This window comes from Anas platyrhynchos, chromosome 5 (genome assembly GCF_047663525.1).
Source record: "Anas platyrhynchos isolate ZD024472 breed Pekin duck chromosome 5, IASCAAS_PekinDuck_T2T, whole genome shotgun sequence".
NCBI lineage: Eukaryota > Metazoa > Chordata > Aves > Anseriformes > Anatidae > Anas > Anas platyrhynchos.
In genome coordinates, this window is record NC_092591.1 from 12,753,305 (window position 1) to 12,773,925 (window position 20,621).

Sequence of the window (20,621 nt, forward strand, 5' to 3'; positions counted from 1 at the left end):
GATAAAAGCTTTCTCTCTTCTTTCAGAACAAGACCTATACACTAAATCCAGCTCCATAATTCACATTTACAAAAGCCCTGATTTCCCATTTCAGTCATGATTTGCCACCTGCTGCTGCTCCTAACCAAGTATCCAGTAAAGAACCCTTCTCCCAGCTCTGAAGCTGCCTGGACACGTATTGCCACGTGAAGAGACAAGAATTATTTCATCATCTGTAGTAAGATGTCAAGAAGAAACTGCATCTCTCCCATCTCCTACCTTTCCCAAATGGCATTCAAGGGGTCAGGTAGCACAAAGACAAAGTCAAGGAGCCTCACCAATGAAGTGTGGATGGATTGCCATGGTTTTACTGCCAAGCAAATAACAAGGCAGTAGACACACTGTGGAAATTGTATTATGATATTATATTAAACTTATGGAGGAAGAAAGTTCCTGAACCTGCCACCCCTCTCCCATAGGAGACCTGTTCATTCAGAAACCCCGTCCCCCTCCCCTCCCCTCCCTCTGCCAAGTCCTGGCCCTGGAAAAGCCGTACATTTTGGCAACGTGCAGGTTTTCTCTGGTCAGGGATGCCCACAAGGAACGTGCTGTAGTAATGACAAGCGAGGAGGTTTCACAGAAGGAGGTTTCTCCATAGTAGATGAGAGCAGCTGTAAACTATCAGCTCTTTGCATCACCCATCCTCACGTAAATGCTCTCGGTACAAAAAGCTGCCTGCATTTCAGTACCGACTCCAGCAGAAAATCTCTGGAAAGCATAAGGGGCAGAAATTTTCCTTCCAGATCCACTGAAAGCAGAAAATAATCTAATAATGGCTCTCTCAGCCTACAGTTCTTCCAACACCTGTTCTTCCTACTGTGCTTCATATTTCAAAGCTCTTTTTAAATCAAAGTGCTATTTGCTTAAAGTCCTCATTTTATCCAAGCCTGCTGCGTGTGCCATTAATAAAGTCCCACTAACAGACATCAGGATAAATATAAATAATCGCAAACACTATTTAGCATCAATCTGAATCCCCAGTTAACCCTATTACCCTCTATTTGTTTCAAGACGTTTAGCTGTCTTCAGCTGCTTGCTCCAATCCAAAGATTCCTGAGAATGAAACATTTTGCTTCTTATTTCCTCACTCTGCTGACAGCAGATGGACAACACCTCCTGCTCACACCTCCTCCTCTGCTGGCTCAGGAGGCCTGCAGAGATGTACCTGCAGGTTGTGCAAGAGGGCTCAGCTCCACAGCCACCGCCTGGCAGAGCCCTTCCAGGACTTGTAGAGGGGTTTTGGTCTCACCACCAGCAGTAAATGCCCAGTTAAGGCACACAGCCCAGGAACAGCGTCTGCAAAAGGGCTGCAGAAGCTTTTCCTAACTTCACAGGCAGCCCAGCTTCGCAGGATCTCCCCCTCCTGCGGCGCCATCCCAACGCTTCTCCCACGCAACTTGCTGGCCCCAGCACCGAGCTGCATTTCACACGTGCCATGGACGTTCCCCAGCCTCCAGCAGGTTTTTCAGCAGCCTTTTGCTAAACCAAAAGCAGATTTTGCTTCCTGGAATATCTAAGTGATGAGAAGGCAAAACTGCTCTTGATTTACCCCAGCCAAGGGACTGGCACGCCTGTAGGATTGTAGGGAAGGAGAAGGAGGATGGAGAAAGATGCAGCAGGAGGGTATGGGACAGGTTTCTGGGAGACAGCAAAGAAGGGGACAGTGCTTGTGAGTAAGAAAACAAGCTTTGTTTGTTGTTTTAGTTTAGTTGTCCTGGGTGAAATCCATTGGAGGCTGGCCAACTTCCACTAGCCAAGCATCCAACCCACTGCATGTTCCGTTTGGGGATTGCTGGTTCATTCCTGAAGGCCTGGAAGACACCTGCTGGAGCTCTCTGCTAGCACAGCCAAGCATTGCGTACAGCTGCAAATATGCTTTGTTTGGTTAAAAGGAGCCTTAACTGGGAGCAGGGCTTGTGGACTGATGTCAACAGCAGCAAATCTCTGTTTACCCAGACAACAGGTGCAAGGAAAGCAAAGGCGTTTCCCTCCCTCGGCACGTAGCACGGCGCTGGAAGCTGGAGGAAAGGGAAAAAAACACAGGAGGAGAGAAACACAGAAGGAGAGAGGGACGCCTGAAGGATCGAGATGGCCAAGGAGCAATTTCAACTTCCCTTTCTCAACTCCTTGCAGTCCCAGAGCCTGAGATCCCACACACACTCCTGACCGTGAGATAAGAGGCAATGCTTTTTGGCATTAAGATGTTGCTTAATTATGTATTTTAGGCAGTTTTCCAGTGCAGAAGCCTCCTCCTGGAGTACACCCCAGCATCCCTCCTGCTCCACAACCCCGCTGTCCAGCCGTGCTGGATGGCTGCTCGCGGAGCAGCTGCAGCCCAGGGAGCCCAGGCTGCGCGGAGCCCTGCGACACAGCCCTGCAGGCATGCGAGACGCAGCACAGCTGTGGGGAAGTGTGAAACGGGCGTCCAAAGCATGAATCACACATTCCCCGTGCAAGCTGCACACCAGGGACACAGCCCAGCCTTGTTTCTTCTCTTTTAACCACTGCATTCATTCGCTGTTGTTTGGGGCTATCGACCTCACACGCACCATGTGGCACACCTTGCCTTGAGGTAACTCGTGCTGCTGGGCAGATGGTGTGCTTGGGAGGAAAGGCAAGGGGCGAGAAGACAGCTTGTAAAGGAGGTTTTGTGCTCATACCTCCAACACGAGCATTTGGAGGAAAACACAGTTCCAGAGATTGCAGGTCTGGTCCTTTTTGGATGCAAAGCCAAGGAGATCCTGGTGCCATGGCTGGCAAATTGGTGACAAAACAAACAGCACGTGGCACAGAGCACAAACACTGACTGAAGTATCAGCAAAGGTGGTGAGCTCCAGAAAGCAAGCACAGAGGCAATGTGTGTCCTCACAACACCAAATTCAATCCACCCTGAAACACAGTACAGCAAGAATATGAATAGATGTTTAAATAGACTGTTGTCATCTAGTACATCTCACAAATCTAATCAGAAGTAACCAATACTGCAGACAGCTTGCAGTGCCATCAGATGTAGCATTTAATAGTTCATTCACAAAAGCTATCAGTTTCTTTCTCCCTTTTCGGATGTCTTTAGCTGGTGTTTCACTCAGGTCCTGTTCCTGTCCTCGTCCATATTCATTTTGGCCTCTTACTACAGACACCTCTGTCTGTGCTCTGTTCTCCCTTTCTCTCACCTACCACACCACCAAAATCTCCAGGGTGTTTCTCTCACAGGGTTGGACTTGTCACATCCAACTCATGGAGCAGGACCACAGCTGAGAAAGCCAAACTCTTCATGAGAAAAGCAATATTAAACTTTAGGTAAATTCAGCTTGATAAACCATTGAAGGTGTGTCATGAAGACTGTCACAGGGCTTAAAAGCTCATGTTTTCAACTGAGGCATGCACTCAAGTCCTTTGTTAAACTGGGGTCCGTGTCCTGATTTGAATCCAGCTCCTCACCCAGCACTGCGCTGATGGACACCAACCGCTCAGCTGAGGAGCCAGACCAGCAGGCTGTGCTAAAAAAGAGGGTGAGAACTCCAGCTTCACAAGGACACAGGAGATAAATTCATTAGTAAATAGGGGCTGACATACAAATAGAATAGAGGCAGAGATGAACATAAAAACTTAACAGTGATGAGGACAATTTGCTGTCAAGTCTAGAAACCTTTATCTAACTGCTGCTGTGCCTCATGAGGACGTTTGCAGGCAGAGCACAGAAGCAGTGTTACTGATTCCTTTAAGCAGGAGGCCATACAGGACATATCAGACACTCGTTTAGGTATGTACGCAGCTCAGCACTCAATGCAAAGCCTGCTGAAGCCAGTGGGTCTGAGAATGGTGTTAGAAAACCGATTTTAGGAACCTGTCAAAATAATTTTACGGATGTATTTGTGATCTGTGACTGAATGCAGCTAAATGAACTGGTTTTCCAAGTTAGATTTATCTGGAGAATCTTTTTGACTTAAACGCTCGCACAGCAGTAACAATGCTATCTAATTTTGGCAGCGCAGAACGCAGTAGGATGACTAAAATTAGGTTTGCAAACATGCAGACACAAGGCTTCACATGACTCATCTACTTCTCTAACTACGAGCGTCCCTGATAGACTAATGGAATCCTCTCCACAGAGGATCGTTTCCTCAATAAAGGCAGAGGATTTAAAGCAACCGTGTTAAAAGCAGGAAGAAGATCCTGCATTTGTAGTGAGGTAGCACATTTGTTTTCAAGATATACAGCAATAGAAAACATCTCATCTGGAGAAAGTACTTCTAAACGTTTTCCTGGAAAAGCAGTTAAATCCGAACAAATGTGCCAGACCCTATATATCCTCACCTCCTGCCACGGGTGGACTTTGCTGGGAAGTCACGTTATGAAGAAGTATGACATGAATATGCAAGCGACTTTGCCCAGGAGGGGCAATCCAGAAGAAAGATGCCTAAATAAAAGCTGCTTTCTGAAAGAGAATGTCTCAGCCTCAGGAAGTGTTCACCAGTAGAGATCAGAGCATTTCTCTCTGGCAGCCTTGCTGTCCCCATTTTTCACACCAAATCTGTTTTGCCCAGTCACCCCAGTGCTAGCACACAACTGGGAAGAAAACCCAAGTACCCCCAAGCCCCTGCTCCCAGTCCACTCACCACATCCTTGCTGAAATCCATCCTGACTTGAGGCCTCTGTTAACAGAGGGGCATGGGAATCAGAAGAAATCCAGCAGCGTTCAGCTCTAAGATGCTGAAGGCGCTCAGATCAGTACTTCCTAACCTCGCTCTTCAGGCTGGGAGAGCTCCTACATGCCATGCACGCTTTGTGCTCTCCAAATGCTGGGGCAAGACACAACACTGCCAGAGCAAGGCTTTTCTTATCAGGGCCTCTGGGACGGTGCAAGCTGGCAGACAGATTACAAGAAGCTCAGAAACGGGGCTCTCTGTGATTATACACCAGAAAATTTGGCCAACTAATCAAAACAACCCCGGGTGACGCACATCACTGGAGAAATAAATTGCTTCATGAGACAAGCATTGCAGAAGGACAAGTGCTGCACCTCTCAGCAAGAAATGCAACTTCAAGTTGTCAGCATGCAACACAGTCAAAATTTCCCCAGCACCACTAAAGCTGTGATCACACCAATGCAGACACTAAGGTCACCTTGCTATGTTGCCCAGCGGAGTTTCATACTCTGCACAGTCCCATGCTGCTGTGGACCATCACTGTCTACTGGTACAAGGGCCACCATGTCCCCATGGGTGGAGCAGCCCAACCAACCTCAGGTCTTACCAGCACTTTGACAGTCAATGACAGAAAGGTGGTGGGCAGGGAAGGGAGGCAGAAATGACAGCCAAGGGGCTAAAGTTACAAAATGATAGCTGGGAAAGCTTCAGGTAGGATAAAAAAGATCTGCACCAAGGGAGGAAGTCATGGAGGCTCAGACAGGAAAGGCCACAGAAGAAGATGGAGGGGTTTCCTACTTACAGAAGGATTCGGGAGTGTTAGAGCAAACTTTTCATGCCACTTACCTACCTTCTGTTTCTGGCTAGACCCCTGGGTCTTTATTCCAGTCACGCCAGCAAACTGGGCAGTCAACAGAGGGGATGGGAAAATACCCTCAATTACTCTTTGTACTATGCTCCCAAAATGTCAACTACTCCAGTGTCCCTAGTCCTCCCTTTCTTGCAGTTTTTTGGGTGCTTTCTGCAGGGAGCTGTCATCTTGGGGCCAAGGCAATACAACACTGCCCTGGTCTTTGAACTTTCAGAAAAAGAACTCCTAAGGCTGAAGGCTGCAGTAGAGAACACACCTGCACAAGGCAGGACAGGGTGAAATGAAGAAAGAAAGTGACTGTTTAACTGGTTCAATTATTGTAATCACAGACACTGCACCGCTTTTTATTGTTGTAGGAACATAAAAAAAGTTATATACATCACTCGCTCTCCCACCTTACAACCTGAAATACAACTGTACCAGCATTTCAGTTACTGGAATAACCCAATTTTGTTTGCAAGCAAGAAGTCCAGGAACTTGGTATTTTTAAAAATCAAAACTCAGATTAGAGTTGGCATTTAGAAGCTTCCAGAAGCAGCAGGCCCTAGGGCCAGGGCCTTTGCAGCCCCAAGGGCGCAGCTATGCAAGTTCAAATAAATTAAGTGCAAGGAAATTACATAAATCTACCTCCTCTTCTGCAGCGGGGAGAGGAAGCCCAATACTTCCATGCTTCAATGGGCAGGCATTCATGGAGATGAGTAAAATATTATAATCAAAAGGCCATGTTTCATAAAGGAGTGCACTGAGGCAGCTGGTCTCCATCCAGCTTAAAAATTCAACCTTACTCGTGCCTTTAGAGGAGCAGGACCCTGACACAAACAAATTACCTTCAGCTTTTTTTTTCTTATATCTCTTCACAGCCCTCCTTATGTCTGTAGATGAATAAAACCTCTTTGCATAGCCACCATCATTTCAGTTGCAGACTTAGGCTGCAGTCTCCCAGTGGGGAGCAGAGCCCAGCAAGCCCGTAAATGCACCATTTCTTTCATAAGGAAGTGCAGCACAGCATTTTCTGCTAGAAAGAAGGCTCTGTTGTTCAGCACCTTTTGAACACATCCTTCTAGAAGCAAAATATCTGCCGCTGTAATTAAGGGTAGGGTGCTTAACTGAATATTTCTTTTGTCAGCTATTCATTTTAAAATGAGAATTTGTTGCCACATTATGCCATTTTAATATCGGATTGCCCTCAACCAGAACATCTGTGTACTTAACCAGCTGCTTTAAACAACTGCCTTCTTTAAGATGAAGTCAAACAGATTACGTGGTTTATTATAGCCAAATTTCACTCTGAAGTTCATTCTCTCATGCATTAGTTGTCAAGAAATGAACTGTCAATTCATTTCCAAATTAAAAAAAGCAACAACAAAAGCACACTTACTAAAGGGACAGCAACTAGTGTCTTATAACTGTGATAAAGACTCAGTACCATTAAAAATTATTTCCATATTAATGTCCTTATTATTTGGTAACAGCCAAATTCAGTCACTCCGCAACTGGCAGGAATGAGGGAAGAAGAGATCAGCTCCTGAGGACATGTAGGTAGTTGTGGCTTAGGATATTTATGAGCACGTTCAAAGCATTTCTTTACATCTCTCAGAGTAGTGAGATGCAAAAGCTTCATCAGGTATAAGACACATGGAATTTCTTCCCCTGGAGCTCAACTTTTAAAACAAAAAGCTATCAGTTATCCTTGCGAGAAGGGATTTAAAATGTAAACTGGATGGAATGGGCACATCTGCCTAAACTTTCAGAAAGCAAGAACTTATGCCTGAGCTCCACGCTTAAGTTTTTTCCTTTCATTATTCCTTGTTATTTCACTGCTTCCTGAATCATAAGCCTGACCCAGGAAGACCCAGCACTGCCCAGAGAAGATCTCCAGCTATTCTAAAGGAAACGCAATGCTTTAAGATGGGACAAGGTGATGCCAACAGGAGCACAGGGATTATTTTCTCAAAGGGAATTTTCTTTTTAGTGCTTGGGAACTCCTGCACCAGTGAAACTAGGCTGGTCTAGGATGACATCTAAGACAAAGCACTTAAGAAAAAGAGGAAAATGTCAGCTATCCCAGGTCCATTAGTTAATTGACTCAAAGCATAAAGACCATCAGCACCCAACTGAGATGACAACAGTTACAGATTGTCAGCGTAAATCACAGACCAAGAGAAACTCAGCACTTCGAAAAATCCACTTTAATGTTTCAGGCATTTACTACAATCTGTGACCTTCTTAAATCCCCTGCATCTCCCTCCACAACTCCTCCAGCATCCCAATGGGCAGGTAGGTAGATCATGAAGGAAGCTATGCTCAGTCTCCCTCATCTGCACAGCTTTTACTACCCAGGCACAAGTAGCTATTTGGACTTTTAAACACACCTTTCCCTCGGAAAGCTTCACGACACTGCAGTACAGACATTTCTGTGGTTTAGCTGCTATTAGAAGTCCCAAGTAGAGAGTTCAGTTAAAGCACAAAAAATGCTGGCAATCATACAACTTAGCGCACAGGGAAGGCTTTTATAAATATGATGTATGAATACATGAGGACATGCGGGGTTAGTATAAATTAGGTTAGGACAAATTAACCAGAGGATATTGATGTAGTATTGCTTAGAATACCTCTGTACCTCTGTAAAGGCAGACTTCAGATGGCTGTGTAAGTATCATAGGCACTGCATTATAAATATATTTCATGGAGAATTTAAAGTAAACTTAAAAGAACATGAAAGTTTTGGGGACACATCAGGGAAATAAAGAACAGAACTTCTGAAGGCATGCTACAAGAGGACAGTAGGTGATTTTGTTTGAAGAGGTGCAGTTGGAGTTGAGTGGAACATCCCATGTAACACTGAACCCTATCACAAGCCACCTTCTGTCTTAACTAACACCACGTTTTACAAGGAAATTTATTTATTCCATCTTCTGAAATAAAAAGATGTGTTTAAGCAACAAACCAAATTCAAAGCACTTATCTCACCCAAAGTCACTGAGTCGGTACCTGGGTTATTCCCACGTTTATACTCCAAAACTGAAGTTAAATCTAATGGATGTTATATCATGGGCCAGATGTTGGAATAAAAATGATGGGATAAGAAAATGAAAGCGCCATACACAGAACATTGAGAAAGCCAGATAATCTGTAAGTGCTACCCCTGTCAGCAGCTGGTTTAGGCAGAGACCTCACTCCATACATCACCCTGGCTTTCTGTTCACAGACCAAGAAGGCCTGGTGCTGCAAGCCCCCAGATCCACCAAAACCAGGTAAGTCATCCACAGCTGCTTCAAAATAGCTAGGCTAGTCTTTAGCTATCAGGGCAGGGAGAATCCACTGTTTCCTTCTGATGTCTTTCTTCACACATGCTTCCTCTTTCTTTTAATAACCTCCCACTCTGTAACCAGCAAGAACACACCAATCCCTAATTTCTAGGTAATGAGGTCTAGGGCTGGCAGTAAGTAGCATCAGCCGGGCCAACTGCAAAACCCCACTATGAAAACAGTAAATTGCTGTAATAAACCATGGTTTGGGCTGCCTGGCTTACTAAAGCTGCTTACACTGTGCAAAGTTCTGCTTCACCTCACCCAGCCCAGCCAACCTATACACTGCAGTTCTTCATCTAGGCTCCCTTAAAATCAAAAGAAGGGAAAGTGTTTTTAGAGCATGCTTCATCTGCTTCTAAAGTAGGCAGCTAAAACAGGTCAGACGAATCACGTTATCAGCAGTTTTCTCCTGCCATTGATTACACAAGGAGGCAACAGGGACCAGGTCATATGCAGACATCCCAAGTCGGGGGAAATGAAGCCCATCTCAGACATCTGCACAACTGCACCACAGCGCTGCTTATCCTCCCATGGCTGAAAGCAGGGCTGATTTCCACTGCAGAAAAAGAGTCAGAAGTAGAAGTCACCCAGCCTTCTACAGACTGGTCTCAGATTGGAATTCCCAACAAGGCAAGGCCTTTCTTCCTAACACTTGAATTAAGTAAAGGGCTTGAAAGAGCTTAAGTCAGTTTGAGTCATGACTTCTATTCCCAGCAGGACATCTAATTTGGAATCTGACCTTTGGCATGTCATATAACCTTCGTTTTCCTGCTAACTGCAAAGTAGGGATAATCATAACAATCCTGCAGGAATGCTGAGTCTTCGCTGATTAACATCTTTATGGTGTGCTGAGAATCCAGTGCCCCTCATCACAACAGAGGTACTGGTAACTACTACATGAGTTCCAGCATGATTACTGTAACAAAGAGCACTTATCTGATATTTATCTTTGAAACAGCTGAAATTAATTTGCATGCACTCATTTTTGGACAGTCCTCAGTGGTATCTGCATCCTTATTTCTCTGGGATTTGTATCTTCTCTTCTGTCACTTGACAAGTTCACTACCATCTTCCCTCTTCTGTTGCCTGTTCAAGTCATCCACTAATGCAAAACATTCATCTCTTACTTTCTGCCTAAAGATGACTACATATAAATATATGAAAGCCCACACATTCTGCCATTAAGTTTCCCAGACAAATAGATTTGAATTTCAGTAATGTAAACAAACCTGCAGGCTTTTGCCAAGTCTAATGGACAAATCTGAATAATTCCTGCCTAGAAGCCACACTTGAATCACTGCAGACAGCGATTTGGACGAGAAACCAAAACCAAGCATTGCTGCCCCCATCTTCCATTCTCGCAAACTCTACCAAGGTAATATCCAAGAAAATACATAATACAAATGCTTTCATTTTACTCTGAAAACAGCTTCTATTTACAGTAGGAACACACACACATATATAGGCCCTGTAAGAACGTATATATGTGAATACACACTGCAGAGAGAAGGCATCCTTTGTCCACTGAACCCCACAACGCCCAAGCTCATGGCACAAAGGACATGCTGCAGCAACAGCTGAGGGCTATGGAAACCACTTTCAGCCCAGTTACTCACCATCCCTGAGACAAGCCATATTTCCCCATCCCATATTTCCACCACAAAGCCGTGGTCATGCTCAGCTCTGCTGCCCCTTCTGGTTTAAATGGATGGGGTGGTTTAAGCAGAGAGCCTCCAGCCCTCACTCCTGGCTGCTAACTTCTAGCTCAAACATCACTGTCAGATTTGATCCCCTCTCGAGGTTACAGGGGCTTTGGGTCTGCACACCAAGCACTGACTACAAAACCAGGTGACTGCTCTGGCCTACATGCCTAGATGAAGAGCTCCTGGGGTGGACACAGCTTTCCCTGGGCTGCAACAAGCACTCCAAGAACAACCATAACTCCTCACTTGCCCATCATCTCTGTCCCTGCTTGCCTGAGCTTACTTGGGCATCCAAGTAAAACTCAAAGTGACAAGCAACACCTGTTTCCACAGATATTTTCCACACCCAGCTACACCTGATCCTTGCTTGATTTCCTCCTCTAAAGCTTAATCATGGTTTCAGTGAGCAGCCTCACTCAAGTTCTCGAGTTCTTTACTTAATGCTTCTGTATCTGAGCTCAGACATCTGAAGGGATCTCTGGTTTAAGTAATCTGTTCAGCACAGAAAGCCCTGGAAACAGACTTTCTGCCAGTCATCGTCTTAAACCATAGGCGCAAGCTGCAGTACGGTGTGTATTTTTCCACTGTAGCAACACAGTGACAGGATTTTGCTTCCCTTGCACTGGATTTTCTTAAATACAGCTCCTCTACCAGATGGACTCCATAAAGTGTAAAACAGGATGCGTGTCTCAAAATGGGTTCTTAAAATTCAAGCTTCTATTTGTGGTACCCACCAGAAAGCTCTGCATCATCCTTCAGAAGCGCTGAGAAACAACTAGAAGACCTGATGGAGTTCATAGGCTGGTTCTTTCAATTTACATATACGTAATTTGCAGATACAGATTTTAGGAGGTCAGAGGTCATGAGGATGCCTCACTCTATGTAGATCATAACCCACAGTGGGGAAACTGATGGGGGAAAAGCCCAAGAAGTGAGGAGGAGGCTCTCTGCCCTCAACACTACCCCCAGCAGTACGCCGCCCGAAGCAGCGTAGGCCCAGCTCCTCCCCACGGCCCCAGGCTCAGGGCTCTGTCCTCAGCAGGGCTGACCTCAGATGCTTCCACGGGAAGCAATGAGGAAAGCAGAGCAAAATATGCTCCGGACCTCGGGAGCCAAATAGCACATCCACAGGGAGAAACGGCCTGTGCCTGACCCCTTGCTCGCCCCTCGCCCACACAGGCAGCAGCTGCCAAGCGAAGTCCTGAGGACTTGGCAATCAGGGTCACCCTGACGCAGACCGATGGGAACACAAGCGTGGCTGGAGCTCAGAGAGGATGTAGGAAGCTGTCGGGACAGAGCTGCACCGAGCTTTTACCCACAACCAGGCATGGATGCGATCCCTTCCGTGGGGTAGAGAATAAAAGGTACGAAACTGCAGCCCAGCACCGAGGTGACAACAAGCGCACGGCTTTCCCCTCAATACCACCGCTCTTCCACAAACCTCACTGCTGGGAAATGGCATCGTATTTCAGGATTGATTTTCTCCTACTTCAACCTTCAAAGCCAGGATGTTGCTACATCTTTGTCAGCAGCGTCAGGAATTTCCACGCTAAATCTGACATCTTTTTCATGTGAAATGATCTAGATACCTTACATGTGCTGTACCCAGTGGATTCTTCTTCTTCACTTTGTTCTGTAATCAGGTGTTTTCTTTCTCCTCCTTTTCGTAGTGCACTTTATAAATAGTTTAAATAAATGCATATCTTTGTTTAATGAGCCTATGCTGTCTGAGTGAGTTTGGAAATTACCATTAGTTATGTGCACTAGCTAAAAATGGCTATAGGGAACCTATTGACGTGAAAGCATTGCCTGCTATTAATGCCACTAATCTTGCCTAACAACCCAGTACTGTCTCTGAAGTGTGATCCTTTCCCAAAGTTGGTGTTTTGTTTGATTTTTTTTTCCCCACCTTTCGCAGTACTAATCACTTAGGATTCCTAAATCATTTTCTGTTTTGCTTGCAACAGAAATGTCCCAGTACCATAATGGAATGAGTCCAGTTGGACCATACAGCACACTTATACACATACATACACACACTATACAACAATACAGACTCAAAGGACTGCCTTGTTTGCTTTAAAGCACGGTGGGTGAAGCTCGGGCTGTATTCTCTGCTTTCAAAGGGCGTACAGTGATGGTGCAGTCATCTGGCGTAACTGGGACATGCATTTATTTATGCCCAAGTGGTACTGTAACTGCATGCGACCTACAGTATAGGCTCTAGGCAATAACCTCTTTCTCTGGTGACAAGGTCACAAACAAAACACGCTTCCCTTGCTCCTACTGCATTCTTCTTGGTTATATGTGAATTTTTCTTCACTTTGTCTTTTTGTATGTTCTTCTGAAAAGGCTTTCATCACCATTACCTACCTCTACCACTTCATCAGTTGCAAACATTTACTGATACATCTTACTACTGAAGTCACACAGGCTATGTTTTACCCTCCCAGTTTTAGTGGCTTCCAGTAGTAGAAGTCTGTATCAGTCTTATTTACCCGCAACCTGATGCACTGAAAGATCATAAATATAAGAAAAATAGCAGCTTCTACAACGATAAGGTCATAATTCCAACTCCCTCCATTCTGCAATACACATAGACAAATCTAGAATCAGATTTTCCACATTATTTAGCGCTCTAAAACAAACATAAATTTTCATATAATTAAAATATTCCACATCTGTATGAGTATTTAAATACAAAGGCCAATTTTCTTCATAAATAGTATCCAGCTGATCCTCCTCCCTGTAATAATCAGAGCAGATACCTGCTCTTAGGTATATCTGATCCATGCAAGACAAATTTTTTCTTGATTTCTGAAATATGATTCTTAGATTTCCATTCCCCAACTAAAAGAAGAATGTGACTTTGATCTCATATAATTTGTAATGAATGACAAAAAGAGTCTCATCTGTTACTGGCATTTTAACCCAGCTTTATAAGAGACAGCCCCTTGCCAAACAGCAGCAAAGCTGTGATAGCCGGACAGGACAGTGTTAACTACATGAAATGCAGTTAGCATGGAAAGACATCAAAAAGTGCTGTCTCATCAAGCAGAGATGTTCTGTGGAGGCAAGGTTTGCAGGAATACTTTTTTTATTAGACCAATTCTTTCAGTCAGAATAAAGGACAAGCTTTTAGATACACACAAAAAAAATCCTCTTCAATCTGTAACAAAAGTTTCAATCATCTATTTTCCTAAACTTTTTCTCATTTTATTTCCTTCAAGCTTTTATTTTTTCCTCTCTTTTCATTTTCTCCCACAGCCAAATTTAATGGGACATTACCTGAGGATTTGAAGTATTGGTAAGAACTGATACTTTAATGAAAAGCCGAACTTTTTCTTCACAGAATTATATTTCTTCTGTGTGTTTTTTATATTTTCTTCATTTTTGTTTGCTTGTTTGAAACTTCTGTTTCTGATATGCAAAGTGGTTGTATAATCATAAGCTCTCCTGGTTTGCCCATTACAGAAGTTGGTGTAATACAAGATATTCTCTCTCCCTTCATACACTGCCATGTTTGTATCTTTAGGCCATGACAGCTACAGCAGCACTACAATAGCATGTTGTATGGAAATACATCAGTTACCATAAAGGCAGCATAAGCTCTCCTGCCCTGTAGCTACATGCCAAAGACACTCGGCAAGGATGGGGACAATCCAGATTTAAATGCAGCTCTGTATGATTCTACGGTTTGGTTGTCATCCCATATCATCCAGAATCAGGCAAAGTAGGAATTTAAATTTAATCTTCATAACCTGAACCAATACAGGGATGCTGCACTGCCTAAGTGATCCAAATTGAAATGCTCATACTTCAATTTCTAACAATTGACAAGTATCAAAGCACGTACCTTCACCAAAGAGGAGCTGAAAAAGTTTTATTTTCATTCAGTTTCAGATTCAAAGCCTCAGCTCTGCCTCCACAAAACAGAGCCAGCATCCCTGCGCCTAGCCCAGCAATCAGCTTTGCCAGGCCGTTTTACCCCAAACCTCGTGGCACTTCGCAGCATTACCACCACCTGCCACATGCAGCTATCGCCTGGGAAAGCTTTCCTCTATGGGCCTCTCTCCCCAGTCCTTCCCTTTCTTCTTCGAAAAACGGCTTTGCTTTCATTGCACCTAGATGGAAAGAGAGAGGCTATTTCACAGACTTTCATCCTCCTCACCTTCCCCTTCTCTGCACCAGCTGCAGCAAAGAGCACGGAGGTGTCACCTTCCTCTAGCTGCTCATGGAAGGTAATACTACAAACCCCCAAATTTTACTTCTCATTACCATACTTCTCATTACCATACCTGACCCAAATCGGTCTCTAGCAGGAGGCAGTTATGGTTTCTAAAGGAAACAGGCCCAGTGGTGCTGTGCAGTCCAAACCATGAAACTAAACCCAAGCTGGCACTAAGAAGCTCTGCAGCTGCTGGTCAGCCAGCAGTCTGCAGCTACAGGTACCACTCACACAGAATCACCAGGGGAGAGTAAAAGTCTTGTTCCTGAAAAGCACACACGTTCTCAGATGAAAACTGCTTCTAGTAGTGACGCATCATCTTTCCTGCCACATTTTTTCCCCTATAAGCAGGGTATCTTCTCCACCTGTAACTGATGAATGGGAAGCTTATGAGGATGGGGTTCAAGCTCATCATAGAATCACAGACTCATTAGGGTTGGAAGAGAGCTCCAAGATCATCTGGTCCAACCATCCCCCTACCACCAACATCACCCACTACACCATGTTCCCAAGCACCATGTCCAACCTTTCCTTGAACACCCTCAGGACGGTGACTCCACTACCTCCCAGGGCAACCCATCCCAATGCCCAACTGCTCTTTCTGAGAAGAAATGTCTCCTAATTGTAACGTGTAGTCAGAGAAAAGGCAAGTGGGAAGTCATGCACACACTCTGTCGTGGGGCTGAAGTTCAGGGCAGGGACAGAGATAACAGGCACCTGGGGAAGGCACTGGGACAGCAAAGCCAAGCACCTGCCCCTAAGAAACTGGCACTGCCAGTAAGGAGAAGCAGGCAGGCAGCTCCTGCTTACCATACAGGATAAACTTCAAAAGATAAAAGGCCTCAAGTCTTTAAAGACACTGCACTCAAGGCTAGACAGAGTTAGCAGGACTGTGAATGACTTTCTCTAATAAATGCCCACAGGTGGGTTTTAAAATTATCATTAATTCTGTTCTTTAAAGAAGCCGTCTGTACTCACATGTTTCTTTTCATTTTAAAGACTGACATCAATTTCCACGTGACTCGATAACTGGCTTCAGTTCTGAAAAGCGTGTCTGGATCCTCGTTAACGGCAGCTACTGCTTGCTTGTGAATATTACAGCAAGGACGGTAAATAAATAAATAAAGGGAGGGGGAGGGTATAAACATGTATACGAGATGAGAGAGACAACAGAAGAATGCAAAAAGTCAGGTTGCCACACCTACAAGGCAAGGGGAGCAGAGAGAAAAATGCATGTCTTTGCAAATGGATTAAACTGCAGGTGCTGGGGAGCCCAGCCGAGGCTTTGGTGCCTGTGAGATGGGTGCTCTGTAGGGCGTGCAGGTCGAGAGGGGCAAAGACACAAACACGGCATTCCTCCCCAGACTGCCCCACGTTTCAGGCACTAAATGCACACCCCACAGAATTTACACTGGCTTTGATGCATCTGGAATTTACCTCCTAACACACACTCTGAAGCTCCTTTAATCCACTAAATATCCTGAGATAAATTTTCTTTCACATCTACAGCTAGGATAAAATTATACTCCCAGGCACCAGGATGTTTTTCTCGTAAAATCTGGCCAAACCTCACCCCACAATCTCTAACAAAGAGTCTCCAGATACTTTCCTCTTCAGTAGAAATATTACAACACAGCAATTATGAGAAGGGTATGTGCTTATCTTCATTCCCAGCAACGGTATTCTCGCATTACTTCCTCAGAAGTATTCCTCTCCTGCTCTTCAAACGTATCTGCGCTAAAGCAAGGAAATATGTGACAACTGCAGTGTCAGTTGTCACGGGGAAAAATATGTCAGCAAAAACATTTGATTCAATCTGCCGTATAAAGAAGCAACATTTCCTCAGGGTTTTTGTCTTGTGTGGATAAATAACAACTGTCCCGAATTCAAGTATCTAAAGCCAATTTCAGATATCAAAGGGCAGATTTCAGGCATCAACCTTCAGAAAGGAACAAAAAAAAAGCAACCGGTTCCTTTTTTTAATTTAGTTTCAAAAACAAACCCATAAAATTTGGCCTCTTGGTCACAAACTTAAGTGTGAACTCTAAGACGAAGAGAGAAGCAAAGGGTGTTAGGGATCTTACAGCTGTAAGTCCCCTCTGGGCACACGCATCCTCCCTGATGAGATGCATCATATGGAATATGCAACAAGAACAACGAGATTTGCCAGTTCCATGTGTAATCCAAAGCTTCTGCCTCAGCAATGTGTTTTTATCAAGTTTTACATGCAATCTCCTCGTACTCGCATAATGACAAAAGAACCAAATGCAGCCAGCTGGTCTGCTGGAGGAGCAGGGGCAGAGCAAGCAGAGCCTCAGGGTGCCTGCAAAGCCCTTGGCTGCCGGAGCCAGGCTGTCCCCTTCCAGCCTCCAGGTCCACACTTCGGTGGCTATCACCCAGCAATGCAGGTTAGAAGGGGCTAAGACACTGCACGCAACTGTGGGCTGCCAAAATACCACCCTTGGGTTTTGTCCATTTTAAGCTCATTTGCTCCCCTGTGTTTTAACACTTTGTGGCTTCAGCAACAATGACGCCCCGGTTCCTCTTCACTCCTGTCACAGAAGAGTAACTGCGCTATCTGGTGAGCTTCTCACTAGCTGCTCCATCTCACCTGGAGGTCAAAGTCACTGACATGGAGCAGTGATTTGTTCCACTCCTCTGTAGTGCTGCAACCCCATTGTCCCTCTCTGCAAAAGCCACGCTCCTGTAGCCGCTGAGATACTCCTTCAGCTACTCTCCTGCTGCTTCTTGCTCATCAACAGGATCGTATTTCTTGCAGGAAAGAACAGCAGATCTTATTTCCTTTAAAGAGCAATTTGTGGCACAGGCAAATCCCTTCAAGTGCCTCATCTAGAGCTTCCCGAAGTTGCTTGGCTATCCCAACTGCAGCTGCACCTCTGAAAACTGGGGCATTCAGGCAGCCTTCCTCTTTGGGGCGTTCAGCCCGACAAGCCACAGAAGACAGGCCTTCCTTCCTCCTGTGCATCAGCCTTTTGTCCTTTCTGTGAGGGATTTTGCTATTTCTTTGGGGCAGGGGGAAGCAAAAGCCACCTGGCTTTGAGTTTTAACATCAGGAGGTACTGCCTGAGCGCTGCTGCCGGGTTGGGGATCATCGGGCGAGAGGTTCTGCGCCCACTGCAGAAAGGCAGAAACCCTGCACTGAAAAGCTTTACGTTCATTTTCAACTTTGCTTGCTATTCATCAGCAGATTTTGCTTCCTCTGCTCACAGGCAGCTACTTCAAAAGCCTCATTTTCCTTTTTGTAGCATTCTCAGGTTTGCTCGGTGGATGGGGGAATAGAAGATGCAGTTAAAAATACTGCGATGCCGTGGTGGGCGGTGTATCAGAAATAGACAGACAGTAGCTCACTGTGAAGAATACCAAGTAATATCCCGCACAGATAAAGGCATGGAAACAAAAGAAAGAATGCGTTTGTGCTCTGGTGCTAAAGAGATAAATCTGGGCTAAGCATAATGGCAGAGAAGCACCACTCGTGGCCAAGTGGGTGACACCTCCTGTTGGCTTCATGTGCCAAGTCCTCTTCAGACAGCGAGGTCAGCAGGAGAGGATAAAAGCATGGCTGAGGAACAGTGTTACCTCCAGGCATAAACAAAATGTACACAAGGTTTGAGATTCTGTGAAGGCAGCACAGAAACTCGGCACAAACACGGACCCAGCCGGTGTCTCGCAGAACCCAGTTGTCTCTGGGAACCGAGAGCCGCCTTAGCTCCTTCCACCCTCACCTTAAAAGCCACTGCAGTTTTTCTGCGGACATTAGGTGCTTCCCAAGAGGAAGATAAACCCAGCCTTCCCCGTGCAAGGAGCCGTGAGCTCATTCACTGGATTTACTCCCTTATTTCCTCCGAGGCTCGAGTCTGTTCATTCACCCAGCAGCCACGTGGTAACGCTTTGTCCCAGAGGGCTTCACCAACGGGTGTTTCACCAACACCACACCGGGGTCATTTCATAACCTGGGTAAGACCTTCCTGCAGGATGCCCAGCGCTGCTTAGCAGCACAGAACAGCCGGAGCTGGACGGCACCCCCAGGATCATCGAGTTCCAGCTCCTGGCTTCCCACTCAACACAAATACCCTGGGACTGTTCAGCTGGGGAAGTGAAGAGCAGCATCAAACTGAAACTGCTGGGGGAACGGGGACAGAGACACGACACCTCTCGGGTTAGGCTGCCACCTGTCCAGGGAATCCTATGGGTTTTTAAGGCCCAGCCTGGAGACAGCAAGAAACATACCAAACAGCACATACAGAAATGACACACACATCTGCACAGGTTTGCACAAGCAGGCACCACAGGGCGGCCACCTCTCCAGCCTGGTGCTTGGCTCCTCAAGCCACGTCGGTGCACCAGAGGATGGAGACAGCCATGCTTCTGCAAGATGCACGTGAGCACCCACGTGCAGGTCACAGTCGGGCTGCCGGGCAGGGCAGGTAGTGCTGATGGTTTATGCACGTGGGAAAACGCTCATTATGAAGAGCACGGGACCTCCAAGCACCAGGGGCCATCAGTCCAGAGAAGGGTGCCATCTACTGATTCCTCCACTGCACCCATGGGGGTTCTTCCACCCCACTGCTCAACTTGACCAACCCTCTTCTCCTTCTCTTGCAAAATACATTTTGACCCACCAAAACCTAATACAGCCACAGGCATGAGAATAATCGTACCATAAAAAACCCATCACCATGCAGACACAACCTTAACAAACCACCGCTGAAATGCCCAATAAAACAGATGTCATTTAAACGCTGCCATACAGAAACCACAGTGCTCAATATTCCAGAGAAAAGGTCTAGCATTCTGCACATCAAATGTTAATACTATTTTCAAAGCAAGTCTAAGGGAAGACAAGTAATTTAATAATCCTAATGGGTGTGTAATTGGCATTTGACCATTCTTGCCATAAAAGTAGGTGCCTTCCTGGCCCAAGATGTCTAGGAACACCACTGAAAGACAGAGAAGGCTTTTAAAACAGAATTTTTAAAACACTTTTTTTTTTTCCTTTTTTTTCTTTGGGTAGATTTATTGGGAGTTTCACTCTATTAAGAGCAGGATCGATTCAATTGGGTGAAATACAAATCACTCTGCGGGCGCAGTAAGCGGCACAGTAACTTTGGGGCCCATTTGCAGCTTAATTTACTGCCAACAATCAGCGATGTCAAGATTTGAGGCATCTCCTGACAGCCCTATGACAACTGCAGTTACACAGCATTATCTGGCCTTCCAGTAAAATCTTTTCAGTCAGATGGCATCACGCTGCATTTCACAACAGAAGCACACACCGCTAGCGTGGGTCTCCTCAGCATTTCGGGCTGGCATCAGGACATTCGGGGGGTCCTGCAGCTGCTTTTCCTGCTTCTGACACTGCTCCCTTCCATGTAGGACTGATCAGCAAAGCATGAAATAAGGCAAATTGCCAATATGTTAAGTGTTTGACAAAGGACAGAAATAATGTTGGTGATATTTTGTCTGATGCTAGAAAGTTTAATTTGAAAATATTTGGTACAAAGTGTTCCTTGTGCATACAAGGGCAATCCAACCTCTCATCTAATTACATACTTGGTCAAACCATCTCTTTTTGGAATCGAAAAGGACAGAGTATTTTTAAGGTACATGATGATGGTGATATACAGAGCGACATATCATGAGGTGACCCCTAATGCTGCTAAAACATTGTCACCATTTGATCCAGACATTTTATAACATAAGTTATGAGAAACTGAACACACCAAGCAAAATTAGGAAAAAAAAAGTGATACCCCCCTACCTTGCAACTGACCAGAAATTTTTAGAGCCCAACATTGTTTT

The 20,621-nt window shown here is 45.3% G+C and overlaps 1 protein-coding gene across 4 annotated transcripts in view; it reads right to left on the minus strand.

The window, feature by feature from the left end:
- Positions 1 to 20,621, minus strand: part of EVL (Enah/Vasp-like) — a 141,844-nt gene that overhangs the window by 99,458 nt on the left and 21,765 nt on the right. Inside the window, exon 1 of one of the 4 annotated variants that reach the window (XM_072038301.1) lies at positions 4,659 to 4,678. The exons of the other annotated variants lie outside the window; for them this stretch is intronic. Coding sequence (XP_071894402.1) covers positions 4,659 to 4,663 — 5 coding nt within the window. The 5' untranslated portion in view covers positions 4,664 to 4,678. Of the gene's footprint in view, positions 1 to 4,658; positions 4,679 to 20,621 lie in introns of those variants that run through there. 4 annotated transcript variants of the gene reach the window in all.